The 24,998-nt window shown below is 42.0% G+C and overlaps 1 protein-coding gene across 3 annotated transcripts in view; it reads right to left on the bottom strand.

The window, feature by feature from the left end:
• Nucleotides 1-24,998, bottom strand: part of LOC112227773 (GTP-binding protein Rheb) — a 31,713-nt gene that overhangs the window by 5,923 nt on the left and 792 nt on the right. Inside the window, exons 2-6 of one of the 3 annotated variants that reach the window (XM_042308810.1) lie at nt 13,504-13,575; nt 5,775-5,842; nt 4,947-5,029; nt 1,004-1,060; nt 869-916 (exon numbers count right to left, since the gene is read on the bottom strand). In XM_042308810.1, the coding sequence (XP_042164744.1) occupies nt 869-916; nt 1,004-1,060; nt 4,947-5,029; nt 5,775-5,842; nt 13,504-13,575 (328 nt within the window). The remainder of the gene's footprint in view (nt 1-868; nt 917-1,003; nt 1,061-4,946; nt 5,030-5,774; nt 5,843-13,503; nt 13,576-24,998) is intronic. The other 2 variants (XM_042308811.1, XM_042308812.1) reach the window with 2 other exon arrangements.

Genomic DNA, 24,998 nt, shown 5'->3' with positions numbered 1-24,998 from the left:
GTAGGTGTCATAACCAGGTATACAATAACACAATATATGTCACAACAGGTTAATATATATGTGTCATGACATCATATTATAACAGGTTCTGACGAGTTATGTCTGCTGTTATGACATATTATGACATGGTTATGGCCGTGTCACAACGTAAAGTGTTAGCTTTTATTTTAAATATCTAAACGGGTCCTAAAATTCCAAATCAAATCTGCACACCCCTACTCCCACCCGTCACCAGTGCTGGCTGCACAACAGGATGCAAGGCATACAGTATGCCGGTAAAAATGTGGTCATATAAACATTGCCCGATTTATTATTCTTTATACCGTAAATTCTGTCTGAAATAGGTATAACTAACGTCACTCTGACCCAAACACACAGCAGACCGACCTGATCCTGCAGTCTTTAAAACAGAGTCAGAGCCAAAGACAGCTGAGAGCAGACTGATCCAGTTTCCCAGGCTAGCGTCAAAGTCTAAAATAGGCCAGTAGTCTAGTCTAAAAGAGACAGGACAGCCAGGGAAATGGCATATACATTTCCCCTCCCTGCCAAATATGGCAAGATGTGGGGATTTTATGACAAGGCCTATAAAACTCCAGCAGATCAAGTCCTAAAGGTTTATTCCAGCCCCTCACCCTCTGCTGAAGCAATATACTTTCTCTCCATTTGGTCCTGTCTGTGAACTAAATGTCTTTGAACAGGTCTCCACGGACTCGTACAAACATAACGACGGACAGTAAGAACATTAAATCCCAGTTAAATCTAATTTAAAGCTGAAAATGGAATAAACTGTCTGGTTCCTCTGGGAAGATTATCGGTGTGTGTGTGTGTGTGTGTGTGTGTGTGTGTGTGTGTGTGTGGCATACAGTACCGTTCCATGTGTAGATCTTTCTTGTTTCCGACCAACATAATGGGTACTCTGCAGGAGACAAAAGTCCTGTTAGTCATATTAATCAGGTATTAATCGGATAGAAATGTTTACAGACAGGAGAATAAAGGTACTTACTGTACTTTACCAACCATATCCAATAATTTTTCGTGGATAACTTTTATTACTTCAAAACTGCAGCAGAAAACAAAAAAAAAGGTAATTCAAACCTTTATTTAACAGCCAAAGTAACAAGTGAAAACATTCAACAAAGTCCTAGTGTACTGTAGACAAGACGAGTATCAACACAACAATCAATTCTCTGAAGAAATCTTCCAAAGACTTGAAGACTCTCTCTCGTGCTTAAATGCATCCTTTATGGGAGAAAAGGTTGACATTGACAAATTTAGTGTGGTCCGACACAATAATCCATGTCAAATGGCTGCATTCTCCTATCCCGGCCGCTCCATGTGTGTGTGTGTGTGTGTGTGTGTGTGTGATGAGTACATTAACGAACGTTGCCTAACAAAGACGGTTGCGGTTGACCCATTGCTTGAATCTGTATGATAGGCTACTAAGCATATCAAATCTTTCCCGAGAAGAACCATCAATCTGTGCCATAGGTTGTAATGTAGAGGACCACTGTATATAATACAGACAGGCCTGATGCATGGTTTGAGACGCAATTTAAATAATGAATGTTGAGCCCCGGGCTGGTCAGTAGAAATGCATAAAGCAATGGAGACATTAAGTCAACTTGACAGCATTAACTGGCCAGTGGAAAGTAGAGAGACGTGATGGGATGTGGTTAGGAACAGCTTTCTCCAGGGAAAGTCTCCCTAGGCCCGCTCCCATGGCAACTACCATAGGACCCAGGGGGATTTAGGATTAAACACACTCTCTAGCCTAGACTACAGTATGATGGTCTTACACAGGACAAAGAGTTTGACACAGTATGAATCCTGTTGTCATTTAAGATGTCTGAAGTCTGGAGGCATTACAGGAGAGAAAGTGCAGCTTTGATGCACTTCTGTATTTAAAAGAGGAATAACGGGACATTTCGAAACAACTCAGATTCGTTCAGGGATAGCGAGGTCAAGCTAGTGCGAGAGCTAAGTTACAGGGTTATACAGCCCCCCCCGCCACCCACTGCACCGCTAGATAGAACTTTGTGGAATAACGCACATCTACAAAAAAATATAAACATTCTGTCACAGCTAAAATACAACAGTCGGGAAGTCCAATCGATTGTGAGATATAGCATATACATTTTATGTGATAAATGTGGGTCGCGGGTTCACAACTGTACCTTCCCTGAGATCTCTGCCAAGCAAAGAATTTTGGAATATATAAATTGCGCAATAGGCTATAAGGCTTTTACAAGGTGGGAGTTCATCCTGGTTCAAGTCCCGTGCACGAAACACATCTAACGAGCTGGAGAAATGTACAGTGCATTCGGAAACTATTCAGACCCCTTCCCCTTTTCCACATTTTGTTACCTTACAGCCTTATTCTAAAATATATTTATATATATTTTCCAACAGGAGAACGACCTTAAGCACACAGCTAAGGCAATGCAGGAGTCGCTTCGGGACAAGTCTCTGAATGTCCTTGAGTGGCCCAGCTAGAGCCCGGACTTGAAGGAACATCTCTGGAGGGACCTGACAATAGCTGTGCAGTGACGTTCACCACCCAACCTGACAGAGCTTGATAGGATCTGCAGAGAAGAATGGAAGAAACTCCCCAAATACAGATGTGCCAAGCTTGTAGTGTCATACCCAAGAAGACTCAAGGCTGTAATCACTGACAAAGGTGCTTCAACAAAGTACTGAGTAAAGGGCACGGATACTTATGTAAATGTGGTATTTCCGTTTGTATTTTGAATACATTTGCAAAAATGTCTAGAAACCTGTTTTGCTTTGTCATTATGGGGCATTGTGTGTAAATTGACGAGGAAAAAAACAATGTAATCAATTTTAGAATTGTCTGTAACGTAAAAAATGTGGAAAAGGTAAAGGGGTCTGAATACCTTCTGAATGTATGTTACGTCTGTCGTTGAATGAGTGCGACCAAAGCGCAGCGTGGAAAGTGTTCATCGTACTTTATTAAATGAACCCCCAAAAAACTAAATATAAATGAACCGTAAAGCTCTGCTAAACAGCAACTATACAAAGACAAGATCCCACAAACTAGGGTGGAAAACAGGCTGCCTAAGTATGATTCCTAATCAGAGACAACGAGACAGCTGATTGAGAACCCTACCCGGCCAACAAAGAAATAGAAAACTAGAATGCCCACCCAAATCACACCCTGACCTAACCAAAAGAGAAATAAAAAGGCTCTCTAAGGTCAGGGCGTGACAATGTACTGTAAACCGAAGCAAAGTTTCACCCACATTTCAGATAAGAATATCCGCCTACCTTTGTCATGTCAACCATCCATCCAATTAAAATAATTCCAGGCGTCCATCTTTTGTCTTTATAAACTTTCACATGGTCTGTTCCATGGTATGTGGTAATCCAATGAGCAACACTGTAGCTGTTGATTGCAGTGATCATAATTCATCACGTATGCTATATAATCAATACATTACTTTTCAAGGAGTAGGGTATTTGATGCAAACATAGGCTGGAAGAATACTTTTCCATTTGATCAAATTCTGCCTACATTATAACATTCTCTTGCAAGTCCCCTCTATTAGTGAGTAAATGATTGTCATTCTTCTGCAGATGTAAATGCTACTAGTTAATAATACTTTGACAGTGAACATATATCACATTTCAATAGACGCACGCATCAGTGTCTAGGCTGTCTATTATATCTGCAGCCAAAATGATTTCACAATATGTTTGCTGTCTGCTGGCTACTGTAGGAAAGTTACAATCTAACTACACATTTGCATACATTTGCCTTATAACCCATATGTGTCATCCTATGAAATTCACATTATGTTGCACTCCCTAGTCTTTTCCTCTCATTTTAGTAGATACTGTATATTTTGCCATAATGATCTGATTACACCATGCAACGAGGGATGTAGCCTACAGTCAGAGAGGGAAGATGGACAATGTTGATGAAATTATGTCCAATGAGGTTGCAATGTAAAAGTGGGAGGCGGGATTAGGTTGGCTCCTTTCCTCCTAGCTTGGTTGAGATATCAGAAAAGGTCATATTGTGAACCCGCGACCCAAATTGATCACATATAATGTGCATGCCACATCTCACAATCGATTGGACTTCCCGAATGTAGTACTTTTGCTGTGACAGAACGTTGAGATTATTTGTAGATTTGAGTTATTCCACAAAGTTCTATTTAGAACTACAGTGAGTGGGGGAGGGGGCTGTATAACCCTGTGAAGTAGCTCACGCTCTAGCAGCTCTCGCTCTACCTCGCCCTCCCTAAGTGAGAAAGGTACACACTTTGACAAGAGAGTCCAGGAGTTAGGAACATACCGACACATTTTCAAAATGTGCCGTTATTCCCCTTTAAATCTGTCCAAATCCGATTTCTACTGCTGCGCCCAGGAGAACTTTTCCACTTTTTCATTCTCATATTAACAGAGAGAGAGAGGGAGAGAAAAGGAACAAGTAATTGAGTGATGGATGGAGTGAGGCGAGAGAGTTGGATGGAGAGAAATGCCCGGTGCGAGGAAGAGAGAATAAATGGTGTGGTTAAGAGAGAGGAGAGCGATAAATGGAGTCATTTTATTTAAATCTCCAGCTGATATGGAGGCAAGTTAGCACACACACGCCTGCATGCGCAAACCCACAGCTCGAAATGATGATCTCTGATTCACATCCACGCTACATCTATTTTAGCTACGCAGGAATACCTGTTCTGTACTACAACATACAGGAGCCCTGTTCTATAGAATAGCATACAGACAGACGTATAATGCACAGATCAATAATAGCGTCAATGGTTGATTCATGCCTTTTACTAGAGAGATAAACACTAGATCGATTCAGAGAAACCTTGAGCAGCTAGATCTCTCAGGGATGAATCCACATGGGTTAATTTTGCAGTAACAATGCTTTAGCAGCAGTGTGAAGGAAGGAGAGGGCGAGTGGAGCTACCTACCTTTTATTCGAAGTGACAGAATAGACCAAAATGTAGCCGTTGATGTCTATGGAGTAGGTCTGTGGGAAAATGGAGTATTCATCCTGCCGAGAGTGGAACATCACAAATATAAAGTAGATGTTATATGATAGTAAAAATTGAGGTAAAAAAATACAAGACAGTAATAATTCCATGGAAGCGTTCAGAAATAAACAAATTCATGGGACCAGCGCCGCTGCTAACTACTAGCGCCGCTGCTAACTACTAGCGCCGCTGCTAACTACTAGCGCCGCTGCTAACTACTAGCGCCGCTGCTAACTACTAGCGCCGCTGCTAACTACTAGCGCCGCTGCTAACTACTAGCGCCGCTGCTAACTACTAGCGCCGCTGCTAACTACTAGCGCCGCTGCTAACTACTAGCGCCGCTGCTAACTACTAGCGCCGCTGCTAACTACTAGCGCCGCTGCTAACTACTAGCGCCGCTGCTAACTACTAGCGCCGCTGCTAACTACTAGCGCCGCTGCTAACTACTAGCGCCGCTGCTAACTACTAGCGCCGCTGCTAACTACTAGCGCCGCTGCTAACTACTAGCGCCGCTGCTAACTACTAGCGCGCTGCTAACTACTAGCGCCGCTGCTAACTACTAGCGCCGCTGCTAACTAGCAATCCCGTTGTCTTAACCTTGTAGTCTTCAACCTAGGTAAAAAACATTTGGAAATCTAATCTACACCTGGTATTAAAAATAACTTTTCTGCCAATTACATTAGAGCTCACAATAGTGGCCCACTGGCAGTCTGACCACAACATTCTGATATGCGAGTGATCTCTCTACGAGTAAGAAGGACTCACCTGTCCGGCTGTGTCCACCAACTGCAGGAGGTACTCCTGACCATTCACTGTGATCATCTTTGTAAATGCTGAGGAAAGAGAAAGGTAGATAACTAAAGTACTGCACTTGGGAGTTCCTAAATCATTCTACCCATCTACAGTCCTGTCAATAGACTGTGAAAAACATAGCCTAGAGCACAGTGATGATCTTACACACATTTACATTACAACTCGGTTGGGATATAGAATGACTCTTTGGTACTCATGCCAGACAACTACAGGGTGGAGAACAAGTATTTGTTACACTGCCGATTTTGCAGGTTTTCCTACTTACAAAGCATGTAGAGGTCTGTAATTTTTTATCATAGGCACACTTCAACTGTGAGAGACGGAATCTAAAACAACAATCCAGAAAATCACATTGTATGATTTAAGTAATTAATTTGCATTTTATTGCATGACATAAGTATTTGATACATCATAAAAGCAGAACTTAATATTTGTTTGCAATTACATAGATCATACGTTTCCTGTAGTTCTTGACCAGGTTTGCACACACTGCAGCAGGGATTTTGGCCCACTCCTCCATACATACCTTCTCCAGATCCTTCAGGTTTTGGGGCTGTCGCTGGGCAATACGGACTTTCAGCTCCTTCCAAAGATTTTCTATTGGGTTCAGGTCTGGAGACGGGCTAAGCCACTCCAGGACCTTGAGATGCTTCTTACGGAGCCCCTCATTAGTTGCCCTGGCTGTGTGTTTCGGGTCGTTGTCATGCTGGAAGACCCATCTTCAATGCTCTTACTGAGGGAGAGAGGTTGTTGGCCAAGATCTCGCGATACATGGCCCCATCCATCCTCCCCTCAATATGGTGCAGTCATCCTGTCCCCTTTGCAGAAAAGCATCCTCAAAGAATGATGTTTCCACCTCCACGCTTCACGGCTGGGATGGTGTTCTTGGGGTTGTACTCATCCTTCTTCCTCCAAACATGGCGAGTGGAGTGTAGACAAAAAAGCTCTATTTTTGCCTCATCAAACCACATGACCTTCTCCCATTCCTCCTCTGGATCATCTAGATGGTCATTGGCAACCTTCAGACGGGCCTGGACATGCGCTGGCTTGAGCAGGGGGACCTTGCGTGCGCTGCAGGATTTTAATCCATGACGGCGTAGTGTGTTACTAATGGTTTTCTTTGAGACTGTGGTCCCAGCTCTCTTCAGGTCATTGACCAGGTCCTGACGTGTAGTTCTGGGCTGATCCCTCACCTTCCTCATGATCATTGATGCCCCACGAGGTGAGATCTTGCATGGAGCCCCAGACCGAGGGTGATTGACCGTCATCTTGAACTTCTTCCATTTTCGAATAATTGCGCCAACAGTTGCTGCCTTCTCACCAAGCTGCTTGCCTATTGTCCTGTAGCCCATTCCAGCCTTGTGCAGGTCTACAATTTTATCCCATTGTAGGATTTTTAATGAATTTATTTGCAAATTACGGTGGAAAATTACAAACAAGCAAGATTTCTGGCTCTCACAGACCTGTAACTTCTTCTTTAAGAGGCTCCTCTGTCCTCCACTCGTTACCTGTATTAATGGCACCTGTTTGAACTTGTTATCAGTATAAAAAGACACCTGTCCACAACCTCAAACAGTCACACTCCAAACTCCACTATGGCCAAGACCAAAGAGCTGTCAAAGGACACCAGGAACAAAATTGTAGACCTGCACCAGGCTGGGAAGACTGAATCTGCAATAGGTAAGCAGCTTGGTTTGAAGAAATCAACTGTGGGAGCAATTAGGAAATGGAAGACATACAAGACCACTGATAATCTCCCTCGATCTGGGGCTCCATGCAAGATCTCACTCCGTGGGGTCAAAATGATCACAAGAACGGTGAGCAAAAATCCCAGAACCACACGGGGGGACCTAGTGAATGACCTGCAGAGAGCTGGGATCAAAGTAACAAAGCCTACCATCAGGAACACACTACGCCGCCAGGGACTCAAATCCTGCAGTGCCAGACGTGTCCCCCTGCTTAAGCCAGTACATGTCCAGGACCGTCTGAAGTTTGCTAGAGCATTTGGATGATCCAGAAGAAGATTGGGAGAATGTCATATGGTCAGATGAAACCAAAATAGAACTTTTTGGTAAAAACTCAACTCGTCGTGTTTGGAGGACTAAGAATGCTGAGTTGCGTCCAAAGAACACCATACCTACAGTGAAGCATGGGGGTGGAAACATCATGCTTTGGGGCTGTTTTTCTGCAAAGGGACCAGGACGACTGATCCGTGTAAAGGAAAGAATTGAATGGGGCCATGTATCGTGAGATTTTGAGTGAAAACCTCCTTCCATCAGCGAGGGCACTGAAGATGAAACGTGGCTGGGTCTTTCAGCATGACAATGATCCCAAACACACCGCCCGGGCAACGCAGGAGTGGCTTCGTAAGAAGCATTTCAAGGTCCTGGAGTGGCCTAGCCAGTCTCCAGATCTCAACCCCATAGAAAATCTTTGGAGGGAGTTGAAAGTCCGTGTTGCCCAGCAACAGCCCCAAAACATCACTCTAGAGGAGATCTGCATGGAGGAATGGGCCAAAATACCAGCAACAGTGTGTGAAAACCTTGTGAAGACTTACAGAAAACATTTGACCTCTGTCACTGCCAACAAAGGGTATATAACAAAGTATTGAGATAAACGTTTGTTATTGACCAAATACTTATTTTCCACCATAATTTGCAAATAAATTCATTAAAAATCCTACAATGTGATTTTCTGGATTTTCTCATTTTGTCTGTCATAGTTGAAGTGTACCTTTGAAGAAAATTACAGGCCTCTCTCATCTTTTTAAGTGGGAGAACTTGCACAATTGGTGGCTGACTAAATACTATTTTGCCCCACTGTATTAGGACATCACTCATTTTTGAGACTGAGCTAGAATTAGCAGACAATTAGCAACAAAGAACACCTCCTTCACAATTAAGGAGGCCATTTCTCTACGTCGCTTTGAGTGAGAACACCACAAGTCAGTTAGTGAAGCAGAGAGAGACAAGTGGGGCAACATTTCATGTGGCGCTGAGATGTCAGAACACAGGAAAGTGATGCATGTAATCGGCTAGAATAGGCAGGACTGGGACTGAGACAGATTCTGATTGGGCTGTTACTTTGGGTGACAGTGGAGCTGTGCGTGTGTTTGTGTGGCAGGTGGGCTGGGGCCTCAAATTAACTGAGGGGGTTTGCTGCAGTTGCTTATTTAAGCACCACACACACACACACACACACACACACACACACAAACAAAAGGAAAGCCAGCCAAATCCACATCGCTACTGTAGTATAGTAGAATCATGTTTGTAGCACAATTTATTATGGTAATCGTTCTACGTTCTTGGGCTTAGAGAATGCAGCAGAGGCAGATCAAGCTTTTCATTCAGAAAAAAATAAGCCCTGGCTGGCTAAAAATAACTGAACGTTCCCTTCACCGGGGGCTGCATGGATGGAAGCTTCCTGAGCCATAGGCACTGTAGATACAGTAGGCAGGTACACACACACACACACACACACACACACAAATGTAACCTAGGACTTTGTGAAGCTACTGTACCATACAATCAATTGTGTTCTCCGGGAGCAATGCCATACCAAAAACGTGTATCATGATTATAGGGCTGTGGCAGTCACGAAATTTCGTCAGCCGGTGATTGTCAAGCAAAAAACTGTCGGACTCACTGTGATTGACTGTTAATTAAAATAAACACATTTAGCATCTCCAGGCTTCCACACACAGCCTACAAGCCATTTTAAAAAGTCTAATAAATCCTACACCTTCACAATAAATCCATTACTTATTTTAGACAGGTCTAAAGAAGGATGATATGAAGAAAATGTAGTCTATTTCAGAAGAACAGAATAGCATACTCTGAGTTATCCTTATGTTAGTGTAAGGGTGTTTAACTGGCGGCAGAGAAGTCAACATTTATGTTCTGGAGAAGGTATAAAAGATCGGTGAAGAATCCAGCTACGAACTGGTCCGTTTGGTACAATTTTGTGAAACTCATGGGAGACAATACGGCCACATTACCATAACGCTGTTTATATACAGTGGGGCAAAAAAAGTATTTAGTCAGCCACCAATTGTGCAAGTTCTTTTTGCCCACCGTTCTTGTGATCATTTTGACCCCACGGGGTGAGATCTTGCGTGGAGCCCCAGATCGAGGGAGATTGTCTTGTATGTCTTCCATTTCCTAATAATTGCTCCCACAGTTGATTTCTTCAAACCAAGCTGCTTACCTATTGCAGATTCAGTCTTCCCAGCCTGGTGCAGGTCTACAATTTTGTTCCTGGTGTCCTTTGACAGCTCTTTGGTCTTGGCCATAGTGGAGTTTGGAATGTGACTGTTTGATGTTGTGGACAGGTGTCTTTTATACTGATAACAAGTTCAAACAGGTGCCAATAATACAGGTAACGAGTGGAGGACAGAGGAGCCTCTTAAAGAAGAAGTTACAGGTCTGTGAGAGCCAGAAATCTTGCTTGTTTGTAGGTGACCAAATAATTATTTTCCACCATAATTTGCAAATAAAATCATTAAAAATCCTACAATGTGATTTTCTGGATTTTTTTCTCTCATTTTGTCTGTCATAGTTGAAGTGTACCTATGATGAAAATTACAGGCCTCTCTCATTTTTAAGCAGGGAGAACTTGCACAATTGGTGGCTGACTAAATACTTTTTTGCCCCACTGTAATAGCCTCAGATATGAGGTTTACATCTAATTGTTCTGTAGGATGAATGAGTGAGGATGATACTGTTTGTAAAAATGTGGAATGTGATTTTGAACTGTTTAATGAAGGGAACTCCAATTCCCCTTTGAGTTTAACTAAATCAGAGGACCGTCCAGGAGCTCAGTTAGGACCTGGCCTCATGATACAGCTTTTTCTGCAATTCCGAATAAAACCCCCACTTTGAGAAGTTCTCAACAGACCATGTTGCTCTCAATTACGAGAGGACAAAGGTTTGAGACCAGACTGCTGAATCTTTTAACCATCCCACGTGGTTAAACTCTTAGACTATCGATACCGACAGGATAAGAACAAGTCTTTGATATTAATTACTAGTCTGCAGCTCAACGAGAGAGAGAGAGAGAGAGAGAGAGAGAGAGAGAGAGAACGGACACTCTCCAACAGAAACAAACTTTTCAACAGAGATCCCAACGACACACTGAGCGTAAATATATATATTGTTTGCAATTGTTCCCGAATGAGTGAGCATTCATGTGCAAAGGATTAGCATTTCAATTGTTAGAATTATCAACTCTGTAGTGACTCCCACTCCCCTTTTGTCTAACAAGCCGCCATGCCGGTTTAGCCCACTAGGGCACATTCCCCTATCATTTCTTGTAACCATATTTACTTTGTTTGTGTGTGAACTTCTGTGATTGTTTAGTTAGTTAATAATTAAATGATTTAAGGCAATTGATGTATGGATGACTCATAGTGAAGACTGGGTTTGTGCAGATAACCAACAATTTACGACGTTTGGAATGAGACTAACGTGAGGTAAAATATATAATTAATTAATTAAGAAGACTAATTGATCAGATATTAAAATATCTGAAAAGTTGTATTAGGAAAATTATGACTTTGTAATCTGAATATTTTCCTTGGTGCCCCGACTTCCTCATTAATTACATTTGCCTGATTAGTTCATCACGAAATACTAAATTACAGAGAGTCTTTGATAAAACTAAAAGTCTTCATTTAATGATAGTAAAGACACGACATCAGCCAACAAGATGAGTAGGCCTCACAAACAGCAAAAGCACTAGCCTATGTCAATCTACTATCACCCATAGTACAAAAGTCGACCTATTATATTCTGTGTGATAAATAAATATTCCAAACCATCTGAGAAAGTTGTGGGATGAGATAGATCCCAAATTAATACAACAACTAGCATCAAAAAATATTTTTTAAGCAATGTGGCTGACGCAACAGATCAGAACGTTTAGCTTAAAATGTTGATAAACTGTTAGGCTATTTCTTCACATTAGTCAGGTGAAGAAGCCAGATGTGGAGGTTCTGGGCTGGCATGGTTACACATGGTCTGCGGTTGTGAGGCCAGTTGGATGTACTACCAAATTCTCTAAAACAATTCTCTGGCAACAGCTCTGGTGGACATTTCTGCAGTCAGCATGCCAATTGCACGCTCCCTCAAAACTTGAAACATCTTGGCATTTTGTTGTGTGACAAAACTGCACATTTTAGAGTGGCCTTTTATTGTCCACAGCATAAGGTGCACCTGTGTAAGGATCATACTATTTAAAATCAGCTTCTTGATATACCACACCTATCAGGTGGATGGATTATCTTGGCAATTGAGAAATGCTCACTAACAGGGATGTAAACAAAATTTGTGAAGAAAATTAGAGACATTTTTGTGCTTATGGAGAATTTCTGGAATCTTTGATTTCAGCACATGAAAAATGGGACCAACACTTTACATGCTTTATACAGTATTTATATTTTTATATAAAAAAAAAGAGGAGTCTAAGTTTGTAAGTGCTAAAGTGTTCTATCAACTGTAAAATGTGAGCGCAACAGAGCAAGTTACAACTAAAGTATCTGATCATCGATAGATTAGAGACAAAGACAGTTGTTTAACACAGTGCCAAATATCATCATGTGGGTACTGATGAAGCCTATGACATGTTGTAGATGTAGAAATGAATAATTTTTTATTGAACCTTTATTTACCTAGGCCAGTCAGTTATGAACAAATTCTTTACTATGGCGGCCTACCCCGGCCAAACACTAAAGACGCTGGGCCAATGGTGCGCCGCTCTATGGGACTCCTAATCATGAGTGGTTGTGACACAGCCTGGAATCGAACCAGGGTCTGTAGTGACGCCTCTAGTACGGAGATGCAGTGCCTTAGACCGCTGCACCACTCGGGAACCCAAGCTTCTTACGATAGCCTACTTCCAAAATCAATAGGTACAGTCACAAAGGCAGATTGGGTGTTTGTTAAATTATATTTTTTAAACAAAAAAATTCTGGAGCGAATTCAGAGAGGCAGTTTTTTTAGAGGAGCTGGAGGAAAGGGCGTTGAGTGCCGGAGCGCTACGTGAGAAATGAGAGGCTGTGTAAGGGCTATTTGATCAAAAATTAGAGTGATGGAGTGCGGCATCAGATTACTTGGCCTTCACAATCCCCCGACAAACAAATTGAGATGCTTTGGGATGAGTTGGACCACAGAGTGAAGGAAAAGCAACCAACAACTGCTCAGCATATGTGGGAACTCCTTCAAGACCTTTGGAAAACATTCCTCATGAAGCTGGTTGAGAGAATGCCAAGAGTGTGCAAAGCTGTCATCAAGGCAAAGGGTGGCTACTTTGAAGAATCTCAAATATAAAATATATTTTGATTTGTTTAACACTTCTTTGGTTACTACATGATTCCATATGTGTTATTTCATAGTTTTGATGTCTTCACTATTCTACAATGTAGAAAATAGTAAATATAAAGAAAAACCCTTGAATGAGCAGGTGTGTCCAAACTCTTGACTGGTACTGTATGGGTGTGTGTGTGTAGTGTGACCTTCACCATGAATGAGGAGTGTAGATAAATGCACCTGGCTGTGGTCCAGCAGAACTCAGAGACCTGGGTGGGTGGCTAGCCCTACCAACACAGGCCAGCAGCAGGGGAGAGGGGATGAGATCACACACACACACACACACACACACACACACACACACACATACTTACTGTTTTCTATAGTTGGGTCATATGAGTCGACAAACTGGCCTTCCACAAACTGTATAGTCAAGGAAGATTTCCCTGTAAAGGAGATAGACACTTGTGAGCTTCAGTGTGTTTAATTAAGAATCCTTGCTGATCGATCACAATGAATTGTTCTTTGATTCACAAGTGGTATCATTCATCAGCGTCTTAGGAAAAAGCCAAATACTCTGCCTGCCTTGAGTGAACAGAGTGGGTTTGTTCATATTTTGCTAAATGTCAAACACTGCCTTGTCTAGAGCTGTAGAAAACACAATGCATGCCATTTCCAAATCACATTATGCTCCCTTCCAAAATGGGCAATATTCAAGAGACGGCATGGAATTGCTGTTAAAATTGGTCTGTGGTAAACGACTATTTCTGGCCTTTTACAAACAATTCCATGATAATCGACGTACGTCATAATAGCAGATTACTAATATTAACGCATTTGAGCAATTATCTAGGGTGGAAAAAAGCTAGCCCAGTGGCCTATTCAATAAAATTGAACTCTTCAAATAAATATCAAGAAGACTAGGCTAGTCAATATAAGGATTTCTTGCTGCATTCGTAAGCTAGTGTTTAACATCTAGAAGTAGCTTAACACAGGCAGGATATTACAATGGTATACTATCATTAGCCTAGATATCCCCACGGCGCACTATTACTACAGATGCCTTTTTTAAATGATCTAAACACTCCTATACAGTCCTCCAGCAGCCTGTTGCTATAACAACCGAGAGTGGAGCGGTTGGAAACGTGAAGTCTCTCGCTAGCTGGGAAAAACTCGGAGGACGAGAGCAGCTCGCTCCTATTTTCAATGCTCCAATAGTCTTTCATCAACCCTGAATGCTCACCTCCCAGTCCAAACGAACTCTTGTCTCCCTGGGTGGCGAAACTCCAGGGACACACACCGCGGAAAATTTTAGATCGATATAAATACCTGAATAAAAAGGCTACACGTGGAGTATGTTGAGGTCTTTTAGCAAAGGATAGTCAGTTAGTTACATAATGTGTAGGAAATGCATACCATTCAAACCCGGTTTTAGATTAGGTTTGAGGAATATACATTGGAAATGAATGATGTACAATGCACATCATTCCAAACCAGTTTCAACCCTGTTTTCAGTTTGCTTTGTTGAGGATGCATTGGAAGTGCAAGCTAATTGTAAATCATTCTAACTCCAATTCATACCAGGTTACAGTTTGAGTACACACTCGCTTCGGCGGTATTCCGTCTACTTTTTAAGTCCCGACAGTATGATTTCCAATACCCCCCCCCCCAAAAGAAAGAAAATATATTTTAAACAAATGCGTTGACAAAAAAGCATGTGGCGCAAACATGAAGACCCACTGTTGAGCATAAAGAGGTGAGTGTTCCAGCTCCGCTTGAAATGTAAAAATAACTTGAAATAGTTATTACTTAAAACCATATATTAGTCTTAGTTTAATGTCGCATGTAGTGAAATGTCAAGTACAGTGAAATGCTTTTCTTGAAAGTAATACTGTGTAATACTAAAAATAACATAACGTAGAACAAAAACATGAGAAATAAAAATAAGAACATGACAAACAAAGTAAGTAATCATACTACACTGAGCAAAAATATAAAACGCAACATGCAGCAATTTCACAACCGTTCCCAACTTTGACATCAGCAAACTGCTCGCCCACATGACACCATACACGCTGCTCTGTCTGCCATCTGCCCAGTACAGTTGAAACCAGGATTCATCTGTGAAGAGCATGTCTTACCTTGCTTCAAAGTAGCCGAGACAAAATCAGATGATATCCGTGGAGGCAATTATTTTAAATCAACTTCTTTCATTGTCCAGTAGCCAAAGGCACAATCCTAGTCATATTAGCAAAATGTAAAAATCTGTCGTTCTTCCCCTGAACAAGGCAGTTAACCCACTGTTCCTAGGCAGTCATTGAAAATAAGAATTTGTTCTTTAACTGAGTTGCCTAGTTAAATAAAGGTCCAATAAATAAATAAATAAAAAAAACATGCTAGTTGTTGCATATTAGATCTCCCCTCTTTCAACATTTCTAAGGGATATTTTCATCTCTGTCACATGAAACTGCTCACATGTGCATTGCGTTTTTTGACAACAGTGTTTTCCCACTAATTGCATTATTGAACGAACATTTGCACGTAGCTTACTGCATTGTGCATTGCTGCGCTTATAATGCTGAAGAAATAATACTTTATCAACATTTGAAGTTAAAAGGTTCTGATCTGTTGCATCAGACTCATTGTTTTTATTTTGTTATAATTATGTAGCCTGAGCCTACTAGTTGTATGAATTTGGGATCTAGCGTCCCACACTGTCCCAAGGTCTGTTAGGAATCGGCTATTTCTTGTCGATAAGCGGACCAATAGAATGGGCAAACTTTTCTTCTACAGGGGATAGTAAATAGTAGGCTAGTCATTTTGCTGTTCGCTACTCATCTTGTTGCCTGAGAAAAGTACATGTGGACAGTTGTTCTAACATCTTCAAAGTGCGCATCAGAATTCGGTAAGAAGGACCGCACATCGTTGCATCCTGGACTTGCATGTTCTGTTTATATGAATTACCATATTCCAAATGGGTGATTCTCGTGAAACCTGTTTTAAAATGTCTGTAGCAAATTGAGTTACAAAACCATGATGCATCTGCAAAAATAAACCATAATTCCGAGGACTAAGATGTCTAGTTTTTCAAGAAAGTGTCTTATTTTAAATACATTTTCACCTGCATTTGGTACATTTTCACCCCAAATTGTGAAATGTGTCCGGATTAAATTCTCGGGTCATTTTATTATTATTTTTTATTTATTTGAATAAAATCAAAATATTTTGGTGTAGTTTGTCCATAAATCATAAAAATTGTATACTAGTTGAAGTTTACATGAAACTAGAATATTTATTACATGCAAGCAGTGTCTGTGGACATACCGAGCACAGTGTCTGTGGACATACCGAGCACAGTGTCTGTGGACATACCGAGCACAGTGTCTGTGGACATACCGAGCACAGTGTCTGTGGACATACCGAGCACAGTGTCTGTGGACATACCGAGCCGAGCACAGTGTCTGTGGACATACCGAGCCGAGCACAGTGTCTGTGGACATACCGAGCACAGTGTCTGTGGACATACCGAGCACAGTGTCTGTGGACATACTGTAAACCTTTTTTCAAGTTCCTCTAAAAACTCCAATCTATTTTATAAATAAATAATAAAGCTTTATTTCCCCTTGATACATCATCTAGAGCAGGCTTTTTTCCATGGAGGGCCACATTAGAATGTATTTTCGGCATTGCGGGCCGGAATTATATTACAAGATTATACATCATGTGTATGACTGTGTTGACAGAGATATCTACTGTAAATCACGTCCAGATATGCTACATTTTTTACTTTTTTAACATACACAGAAATAAACCACATCCATGATCTCCTTTTGGTAGGTATTTTCATTATTAAACATGCAATGAACTACACAGAGGGAAAAGTACACTGTGCATTCAGCACCATGGACAGAACTCTTGTTAACGGGTATACACAAAAACACAAGAAAGAGATTGAGCTCAACATTACATTTAAAACACTCAATCAGTGTCAGAAGTGAAGTCTCTAATGGGCATTGACTGGAGCAGTGAAGTCAGGTATAGTTTCTGAAGTCGCTATGCGCAGGATTGCTGAGAGTCAGTAAGAGATTATCTATGCCTTGACTTATTATATTTCATCACTGAAAATGTCTGATCACATAAATAGGTTGACCAAAACAGTACAAACATCTGAGCATGACTCCTAATCTTTGGAAAGTGTTGTTCATCAAGAGATGCATAGAACCTCGTCAGTGACATTGTTTTGAATAGTTCTCCAATCACTGCATCAGACTGAAGATCGATAAGCTCAAGTTGCAGGTCAGTGGAAGTATTATCCACATTGAAGGTGAAAGGAGAGGAAACCAACAGCATGTCATTTTCCAACACTTTGAAATCCTCAAAACGATGAGAAAACTCAAAGCACGCAGCAGCGATGTATACTTCTCCCGCTGGTCATCTGATAGGGAACAGACTAGTAAGTGTCTGAAGGTGGGTGAGATTGTTGTCATCTGATAGGGAACAGACTAGTAGTGTCAGAAGGTCATCTGATAGGGAACAGACTAGTAAGTGTCTGAAGGTGGGTGAGATTGTTGTCATCTGATAGGGAACAGACTAGTAGTGTCTGAAGGTGGGTGAGATTGTGGTCATCTGATAGGGAACAGACTAGTAGTGTAGGAAGGTGGGTGAGATTGTTGTCATCTGATAGGGAACAGACTAGTAGTGTCAGAAGGTCATCTGATAGGGAACAGACTAGTAGTGTCAGAAGGTGGGTGAGATTGTGGTCATCTGATAGGGAACAGACTAGTAGTGTAGGAAGGTGGGTGAGATTGTTGTCATCTGATAGGGAACAGACTAGTAGTGTCAGAAGGTCATCTGATAGGGAACAGACTAGTAGTGTCGGAAGGTGGGTGAGATTGTTGTCATCTGATAGGGAACAGACTAGTAGTGTCAGAAGGTGGGTGAGATTGTTGTCATCTGATAGGGAACAGACTAGTAGTGTCAGAAGGTGGGTGAGATTGTTGTCATCTGATAGGGAACAGACTAGTAGTGTCTGAAGGTCATCTGATAGGGAACAGACTAGTAGTGTCGGAAGGTGGGTGAGATTGTTGTCATCTGATAGGGAACAGACTAGTAGTGTCGGAAGGTGGGTGAGATTGTTGTCATCTGATAGGGAACAGACTAGTAGTGTCAGAAGGTGGGTGAGATTGTTGTCATCTGATAGGGAACAGACTAGTAGTGTCAGAAGGTGGGTGAGATTGTTGTCATCTGATAGGGAACAGACTAGTAGTGTCTGAAGGTCATCTGATAGGGAACAGACTAGTAGTGTCGGAAGGTGGGTGAGATTGTTGTCATCTGATAGGGAACAGACTAGTAGTGTCAGAAGGTGGGTGAGATTGTTGTCATCTGATAGGGAACAGACTAGTAGTGTCTGAAGGTGGGTGAGATTGTTGTCATCTGATAGGGAACAGACTAGTAGTGTAGGAAGGTGGGTGAGATTGTTGTCATCTGATAGGAACAGACTAGTAGTGTCAGAAGGTCATCTGATAGGGAACAGACTAGTAGTGTCAGAAGGTCATCTGATAGGGAACAGACTAGTAGTGTCGGAAGGTGGGTGAGATTGTTGTCATCTGATAGGGAACAGACTAGTAGTGTAGGAAGGTGGGTGAGATTGTTGTCATCTGATAGGGAACAGACTAGTAGTGTAGGAAGGTGGGTGAGATTGTTGTCATCTGATAGGGAACAGACTAGTAGTGTCTGAAGGTGGGTGAGATTGTTGTCATCTGATAGGGAACAGACTAGTAGTGTCTGAAGGTCATCTGATAGGGAACAGACTAGTAGTGTCGGAAGGTGGGTGAGATTGTTGTCATCTGATAGGGAACAGACTAGTAGTGTCGGAAGGTGGGTGAGATTGTTGTCATCTGATAGGGAACAGACTAGTAGTGTCAGAAGGTGGGTGAGATTGTTGTCATCTGATAGGGAACAGACTAGTAGTGTAGGAAGGTGGGTGAGATTGTTGTCATCTGATAGGGAACAGACTAGTAGTGTCAGAAGGTCATCTGATAGGGAACAGACTAGTAGTGTCAGAAGGTGGGTGAGATTGTTGTCATCTGATAGGGAACAGACTAGTAGTGTAGGAAGGTGGGTGAGATTGTTGTCATCTGATAGGGAACAGACTAGTAGTGTAGGAAGGTGGGTGAGATTGTTGTCATCTGATAGGGAACAGACTAGTAGTGTAGGAAGGTGGGTGAGATTGTTGTCATCTGATAGGGAACAGACTAGTAGTGTCTGAAGGTGGGTGAGATTGTTGTCATCTGATAGGGAACAGACTAGTAAGTGTCAGAAGGTGGGTGAGATTGTTGTCATCTGATAGGGAACAGACTAGTAGTGTTGGAAGGTCATCTGATAGGGAACAGACTAGTAGTGTCTGAAGGTGGGTGAGATTGTTGTCATCTGATAGGGAACAGACTAGTAAGTGTCAGAAGGTGGGTGAGATTGTTGTCATCTGATAGGGAACAGACTAGTAGTGTAGGAAGGTGGGTGAGATTGTTGTCATCTGATAGGGAACAGACTAGTAGTGTCTGAAGGTGGGTGAGATTGTTGTCATCTGATAGGGAACAGACTAGTAAGTGTCAGAAGGTGGGTGAGATTGTTGTCATCTGATAGGGAACAGACTAGTAGTGTTGGAAGGTCATCTGATAGGGAACAGACTAGTAGTGTAGGAAGGTGGGTGAGATTGTTGTCATCTGATAGGGAACAGACTAGTAAGTGTCAGAAGGTGGGTGAGATTGTTGTCATCTGATAGGGAACAGACTAGTAGTGTTGGAAGGTCATCTGATAGGGAACAGACTAGTAGTGTAGGAAGGTCATCTGATAGGGAACAGACTAGTAGTGTCAGAAGGTCATCTGATAGGGAACAGACTAGTAGTGTCAGAAGGTCATCTGATAGGGAACAGACTAGTAGTGTCAGAAGGTCATCTGATAGGGAACAGACTAGTAGTGTCTGAAGGTGGGTGAGATTGTTGTCATCTGATAGGGAACAGACTAGTAGTGTAGGAAGGTGGGTGAGATTGTTGTCATCTGATAGGGAACAGACTAGTAGTGTCAGAAGGTCATCTGATAGGGAACAGACTAGTAGTGTCGGAAGGTGGGTGAGATTGTTGTCATCTGATAGGGAACAGACTAGTAGTGTCAGAAGGTGGGTGAGATTGTTGTCATCTGATAGGGAACAGACTAGTAGTGTAGGAAGGTGGGTGAGATTGTTGTCATCTGATAGGGAACAGACTAGTAGTGTAGGAAGGTGGGTGAGATTGTTGTCATCTGATAGGGAACAGACTAGTAGTGTCTGAAGGTGGGTGAGATTGTTGTCATCTGATAGGGAACAGACTAGTAGTGTCTGAAGGTGGGTGAGATTGTTGTCATCTGATAGGGAACAGACTAGTAGTGTCAGAAGGTGGGTGAGATTGTTGTCATCTGATAGGGAACAGACTAGTAGTGTAGGAAGGTGGGTGAGATTGTTGTCATCTGATAGGGAACAGACTAGTAGTGTAGGAAGGTGGGTGAGATTGTTGTCATCTGATAGGGAACAGACTAGTAGTGTAGGAAGGTGGGTGAGATTGTTGTCATCTGATAGGGAACAGACTAGTAAGTGTCAGAAGGTGGGTGAGATTGTTGTCATCTGATAGGGAACAGACTAGTAGTGTAGGAAGGTCATCTGATAGGGAACAGACTAGTAGTGTCAGAAGGTCATCTGATAGGGAACAGACTAGTAGTGTCAGAAGGTCATCTGATAGGGAACAGACTAGTAGTGTCTGAAGGTGGGTGAGATTGTTGTCATCTGATAGGGAACAGACTAGTAGTGTGGGAAGGTGGGTGAGATTGTTGTCATCTGATAGGGAACAGACTAGTAGTGTGGGAAGGTGGGTGAGATTGTTGTCATCTGATAGGGAACAGACTAGTAAGTGTCGGAAGGTGGGTGAGATTGTTGGCTTCTACTTGGTGGGTCAGGAGGAGTAATATTCCCTTGAAGGTTTTGACAAGGCTGTACATTTGATGTGCAAAAAGGCCCTTCCCTTGTAGTTTGGAATTCAGTTCATTCATGAGGGCCATAATGTTCACGGTGAAGGCAAAATCAGCCAACTATTCTTTACCTTGCAGTTGAGGGAAATCCACATATTTTCCTTTCATTTGCAAAAACTCAGAAATCTCCGACCTCAGGTCCCAAACCCTTTTAAGCACCTTCCCCAAACTCAGCCATGTCACATTTATGTGGTAGGGGAGATCTACATGACCCGACTCTGTCTCTTCCAACAGGGAGACAAACTGCCTGTGGGTTTAACGATTTTGCTCTTATGAATTTCACCACTTTAGTGACTGTATCCACAACATGCCTCCTTTTCAGAACACATTGACAGAGCACCTCCTGATGGATAATGTAATGCAGGAAAATCATTTTCTGATCTGACTTCAGTTCAGCCATTTGAACTTGTATCCTTTTCAAACGGCCAACATGTTTTCCTGTCAAGTTTGGGCACCCATCAGTGGTCACACTGGATAACTTTTCAAAACTCAGTCCCAGCTTTGCCCCACACTTATTAACCTCCACCAATAAATCTTTCCCTGTGGTTGTGCTCTTCATTGACAGCACTGAAGCTCCTCTGTAATTTCAATGTCTGGGGTTATGCCTCGTAAGAATATCAACAACGGCACCGTGTCACATCACTGCTCTCATCCAGGGCCAAGGAGAAAAATGGGAAATCCTTTAAATCAAATCAAATTTATTTCTCACGGGGCGGCAGGGTAGCCTAGTGGTTAGAGCGTTGGACAAGTAACCGGAAGGTTGCAAGTTCAAACCCCCGAGCTGACAAGGTAAAAATCTGTTGTTCTGCCCCTGAACAGGCACTGTTCCTATGCTGTCATTGAAAATAAGAATTTGTTCTTAACTGACTTGCCTAGTTAAATAAAGGTATAATAAAATAACATACCCATGGTTAGCAGATGTTAATGCGAGTGTAGCGAAATGCTTGAGCTTCTAGTTCCGACAATGAAGTTTTACATTGTCTTTCAACTGTTGTTCCATATTCTCTGTGATGTCCTCAACACGGCGTGTCACTGTTCATCTTGACAACATTTTCAAACAGCTCTTCTTGTTGGGGCAAAGTATCAATGCAGAGTCAATGAAACATTCTTTAATGAATTCTCCCTCAGCGAATGGCTTGCTATGTTTAGCAATTTTGTGGGACAGTACATAGCTAGCTCTCGCATTTCAGTCGTTTGCTGAATGCAGTTTTGTGAAAAGTCCTTGCTGCTTTTGCAACTGAGAAAGCAACTCTTTCGATGCACTTGCCCTCTGCTCAGAAGACATATTCCTATATTTCTCTGCATGCTTCGTCTGGAAGTGTCGGGACAAGTTGTAGTGTTTCAGGACAGCGGATGCTCTCTGATACCTCAATAAAGAAATATTTTGACTCTTGCTGGAACACCCTACATTCATTGTCTACTTTCCTTTTCTTTGAAATCTTAGAAAAACTAATTTTTGTGCAATTTCTAGCTAGCTACTATTTGTAACTGTGATATGTGTGCCAGCCTGTCAGTCACTGTCTGTCCTCGTGCAGTTGTTATTTATATGTGCCTTCAAAATAAATGTCCCACATGCGGTGGGAGGTAAATCATTACACAAAGGTGAGTATTCATTGGTTTATTCATTTGAATAACAAATACGTTTTTCAAAACTTTACTATCAAAAATTCTTTATGTGATCTGAGTATGATTCCACCGGCTGTATTGAATCAGGTCGCGGGCCGGATACGGCCCCCAGGCTGGCCTCTGCCCTGGCCTGATCTAGAGGAGTAGTCCTTAGATGAGCGCAAATTCAGAATGAAGTTCTTATTTTCAAACACCCCCTTTCCCCCACTTGGCCTTTTCATTACCGAAATGGCTAAAGAGCTTAAATTAGGAAAGAGTCAGATTAAAATGTTATAATATTTGTAGAATTTCATTTGAAATATTTGGATGTTTAGTGATAAATTCTGACCTTGTCATTTGAGGAGCAATGTTAAAACATATGTTTGTTTATAACTCTTTTGGACTTCGTAAACTGCAGAGAATTTGGTTAAAATGTTGGTAAAAATGCATATTATCTGATCAAAAACATAATAATAATAATGAAATAGATAAGCACTGATCCTAATTTCAGTGATTAAAGAGGAAATGTAATTATTATATATATATATTTTTTTTTTACAGTTTTGTGAGAATGACCTAAATGGAATTTATGTAATTCTGAGCACCGTGGGTGGACACCCTAATCAGGTTACGCACCTAATGCATATGGGTCCCGTAAATCTCTAAAATGTCCGGTAAATTAAAATGCTGCTGGTGAAATGTCCGATGCTACATTTTCCTAATGGAAACCCAGGGCGGTAGTCATTGTGTCATGAAGCCTTAGAGTTATTGGGAACAGGAATGACCTTGGTCATTTTAAAACGTGGGGATTACAGACTGGGACAAGGAGAGGTTGAAAATAACTGAATATTCCTGCCAGCTGTTCTACGCATGCTTTGAGAATGCGCCCTGGAATACCATCAGGCCTCTCAGCCTTGCAAGTGTTACCCTGATTAAAGACCAGTCCTTTGGTGACGCCCCTCACACAATGTTGTTATTGATGAAAGCGTGCATAAAACGCATTGACTTCGCCTGGGAGAGGGGCATCGTTTGACGCATCATGGCCGTAATGGACTGTAGCCCCTGCCACATGAGGCGGGCATCGGAGCATGTGCAATATGATTCCACCTTATTCCTATATTGTCCTTTTGCTCGTTTGATGACTCTGCGGAGGTCACAGAGGGACTTCCCATCCTCAGCCGTAGCCTCAGAGTTGTCTGCGATAGTTTAGGGTTGTCCTTTAGTTTAGCGCCAATCTCTGTGTTAATCCAGGGCTTTTGATTGGGGAAGGAGCAAACCTTCACTGTGGGGACAACGTTGCTGATGCATTTCCCAATGAAGCCAGTAACGGAGGTGGTCAGCTCATTGATGTTATCGGTGAAGTCTCAAAACATTCCAATTAGCGCTAGCTAAGCAGTCCTGTAGCATAATCTCTGATTCTGGTGGCCATTCTCAACGGAGCGAGTCACGGGTATTTCCTGTTTGAGCTTCTGCTTGTAAACAGGAAGCAGGAGTACGGAGTCATGATCTGATTTTCCAAATGGCGGATGAGGGAGGGCCTTGCATAATTGCGTGTGGGTAAAATAATAGTGGTCTAGGACTTTGCCACAAGTGGCGAAGGAGACATGTTGATGGAAGTTGGGCATCACTTGTCTTAATGACGCCGGCAACCAGAAAAGCAGTCTGTAGATGTATGTTTTCCTGCTTGTTTATAGTTTTGTACAGTTTGTTAAGTGCCAGCCTATTATTTTTCTCATCCTGAGTTGGAATGTATACAACAATCAAGAATACAGCTAAAATGCCCTAGGGAGGTAGAAGGGTCGACATTTGACCATCAGGTATCCCAAGACGGGTAAACAATGGTCCAACACTTCCACCGTGCTCAAATCAGCACATCAGTTGTTGTTGATGAAGATGCAAACCACCCCCCACCCCTCTCAATTTTCCTGACTCCACAGCTATAATGTTAGGTGGCTAGCTTGCAATATCCAACTTCTAGGCTCTTAGTGGATGATCTTTCAATGTTAAAGTGTCCATTCACATCGCACAAAATAAGTCAATGAATTAGGTCAGCATGCAATTATTGGTTTAAAACGTACAGGGCTGTCACTTCACTAGTATATGGAATGTAATTTGAGGTAAATGGATAAATCCTCCCTTAAAAAGCTGCCACATGGACATTAATGCTTCTACTTTCGTGAGTCGTGACGTATTCATTTACGTCCCAGCA

Source organism: Oncorhynchus tshawytscha, linkage group LG29 (genome assembly GCF_018296145.1).
Source record: "Oncorhynchus tshawytscha isolate Ot180627B linkage group LG29, Otsh_v2.0, whole genome shotgun sequence".
Lineage (NCBI taxonomy): Eukaryota > Metazoa > Chordata > Actinopteri > Salmoniformes > Salmonidae > Oncorhynchus > Oncorhynchus tshawytscha.
The sequence above is the reverse complement of the archived record's forward strand: the minus strand, read 5'-3'. Positions and strand labels throughout refer to the sequence as shown.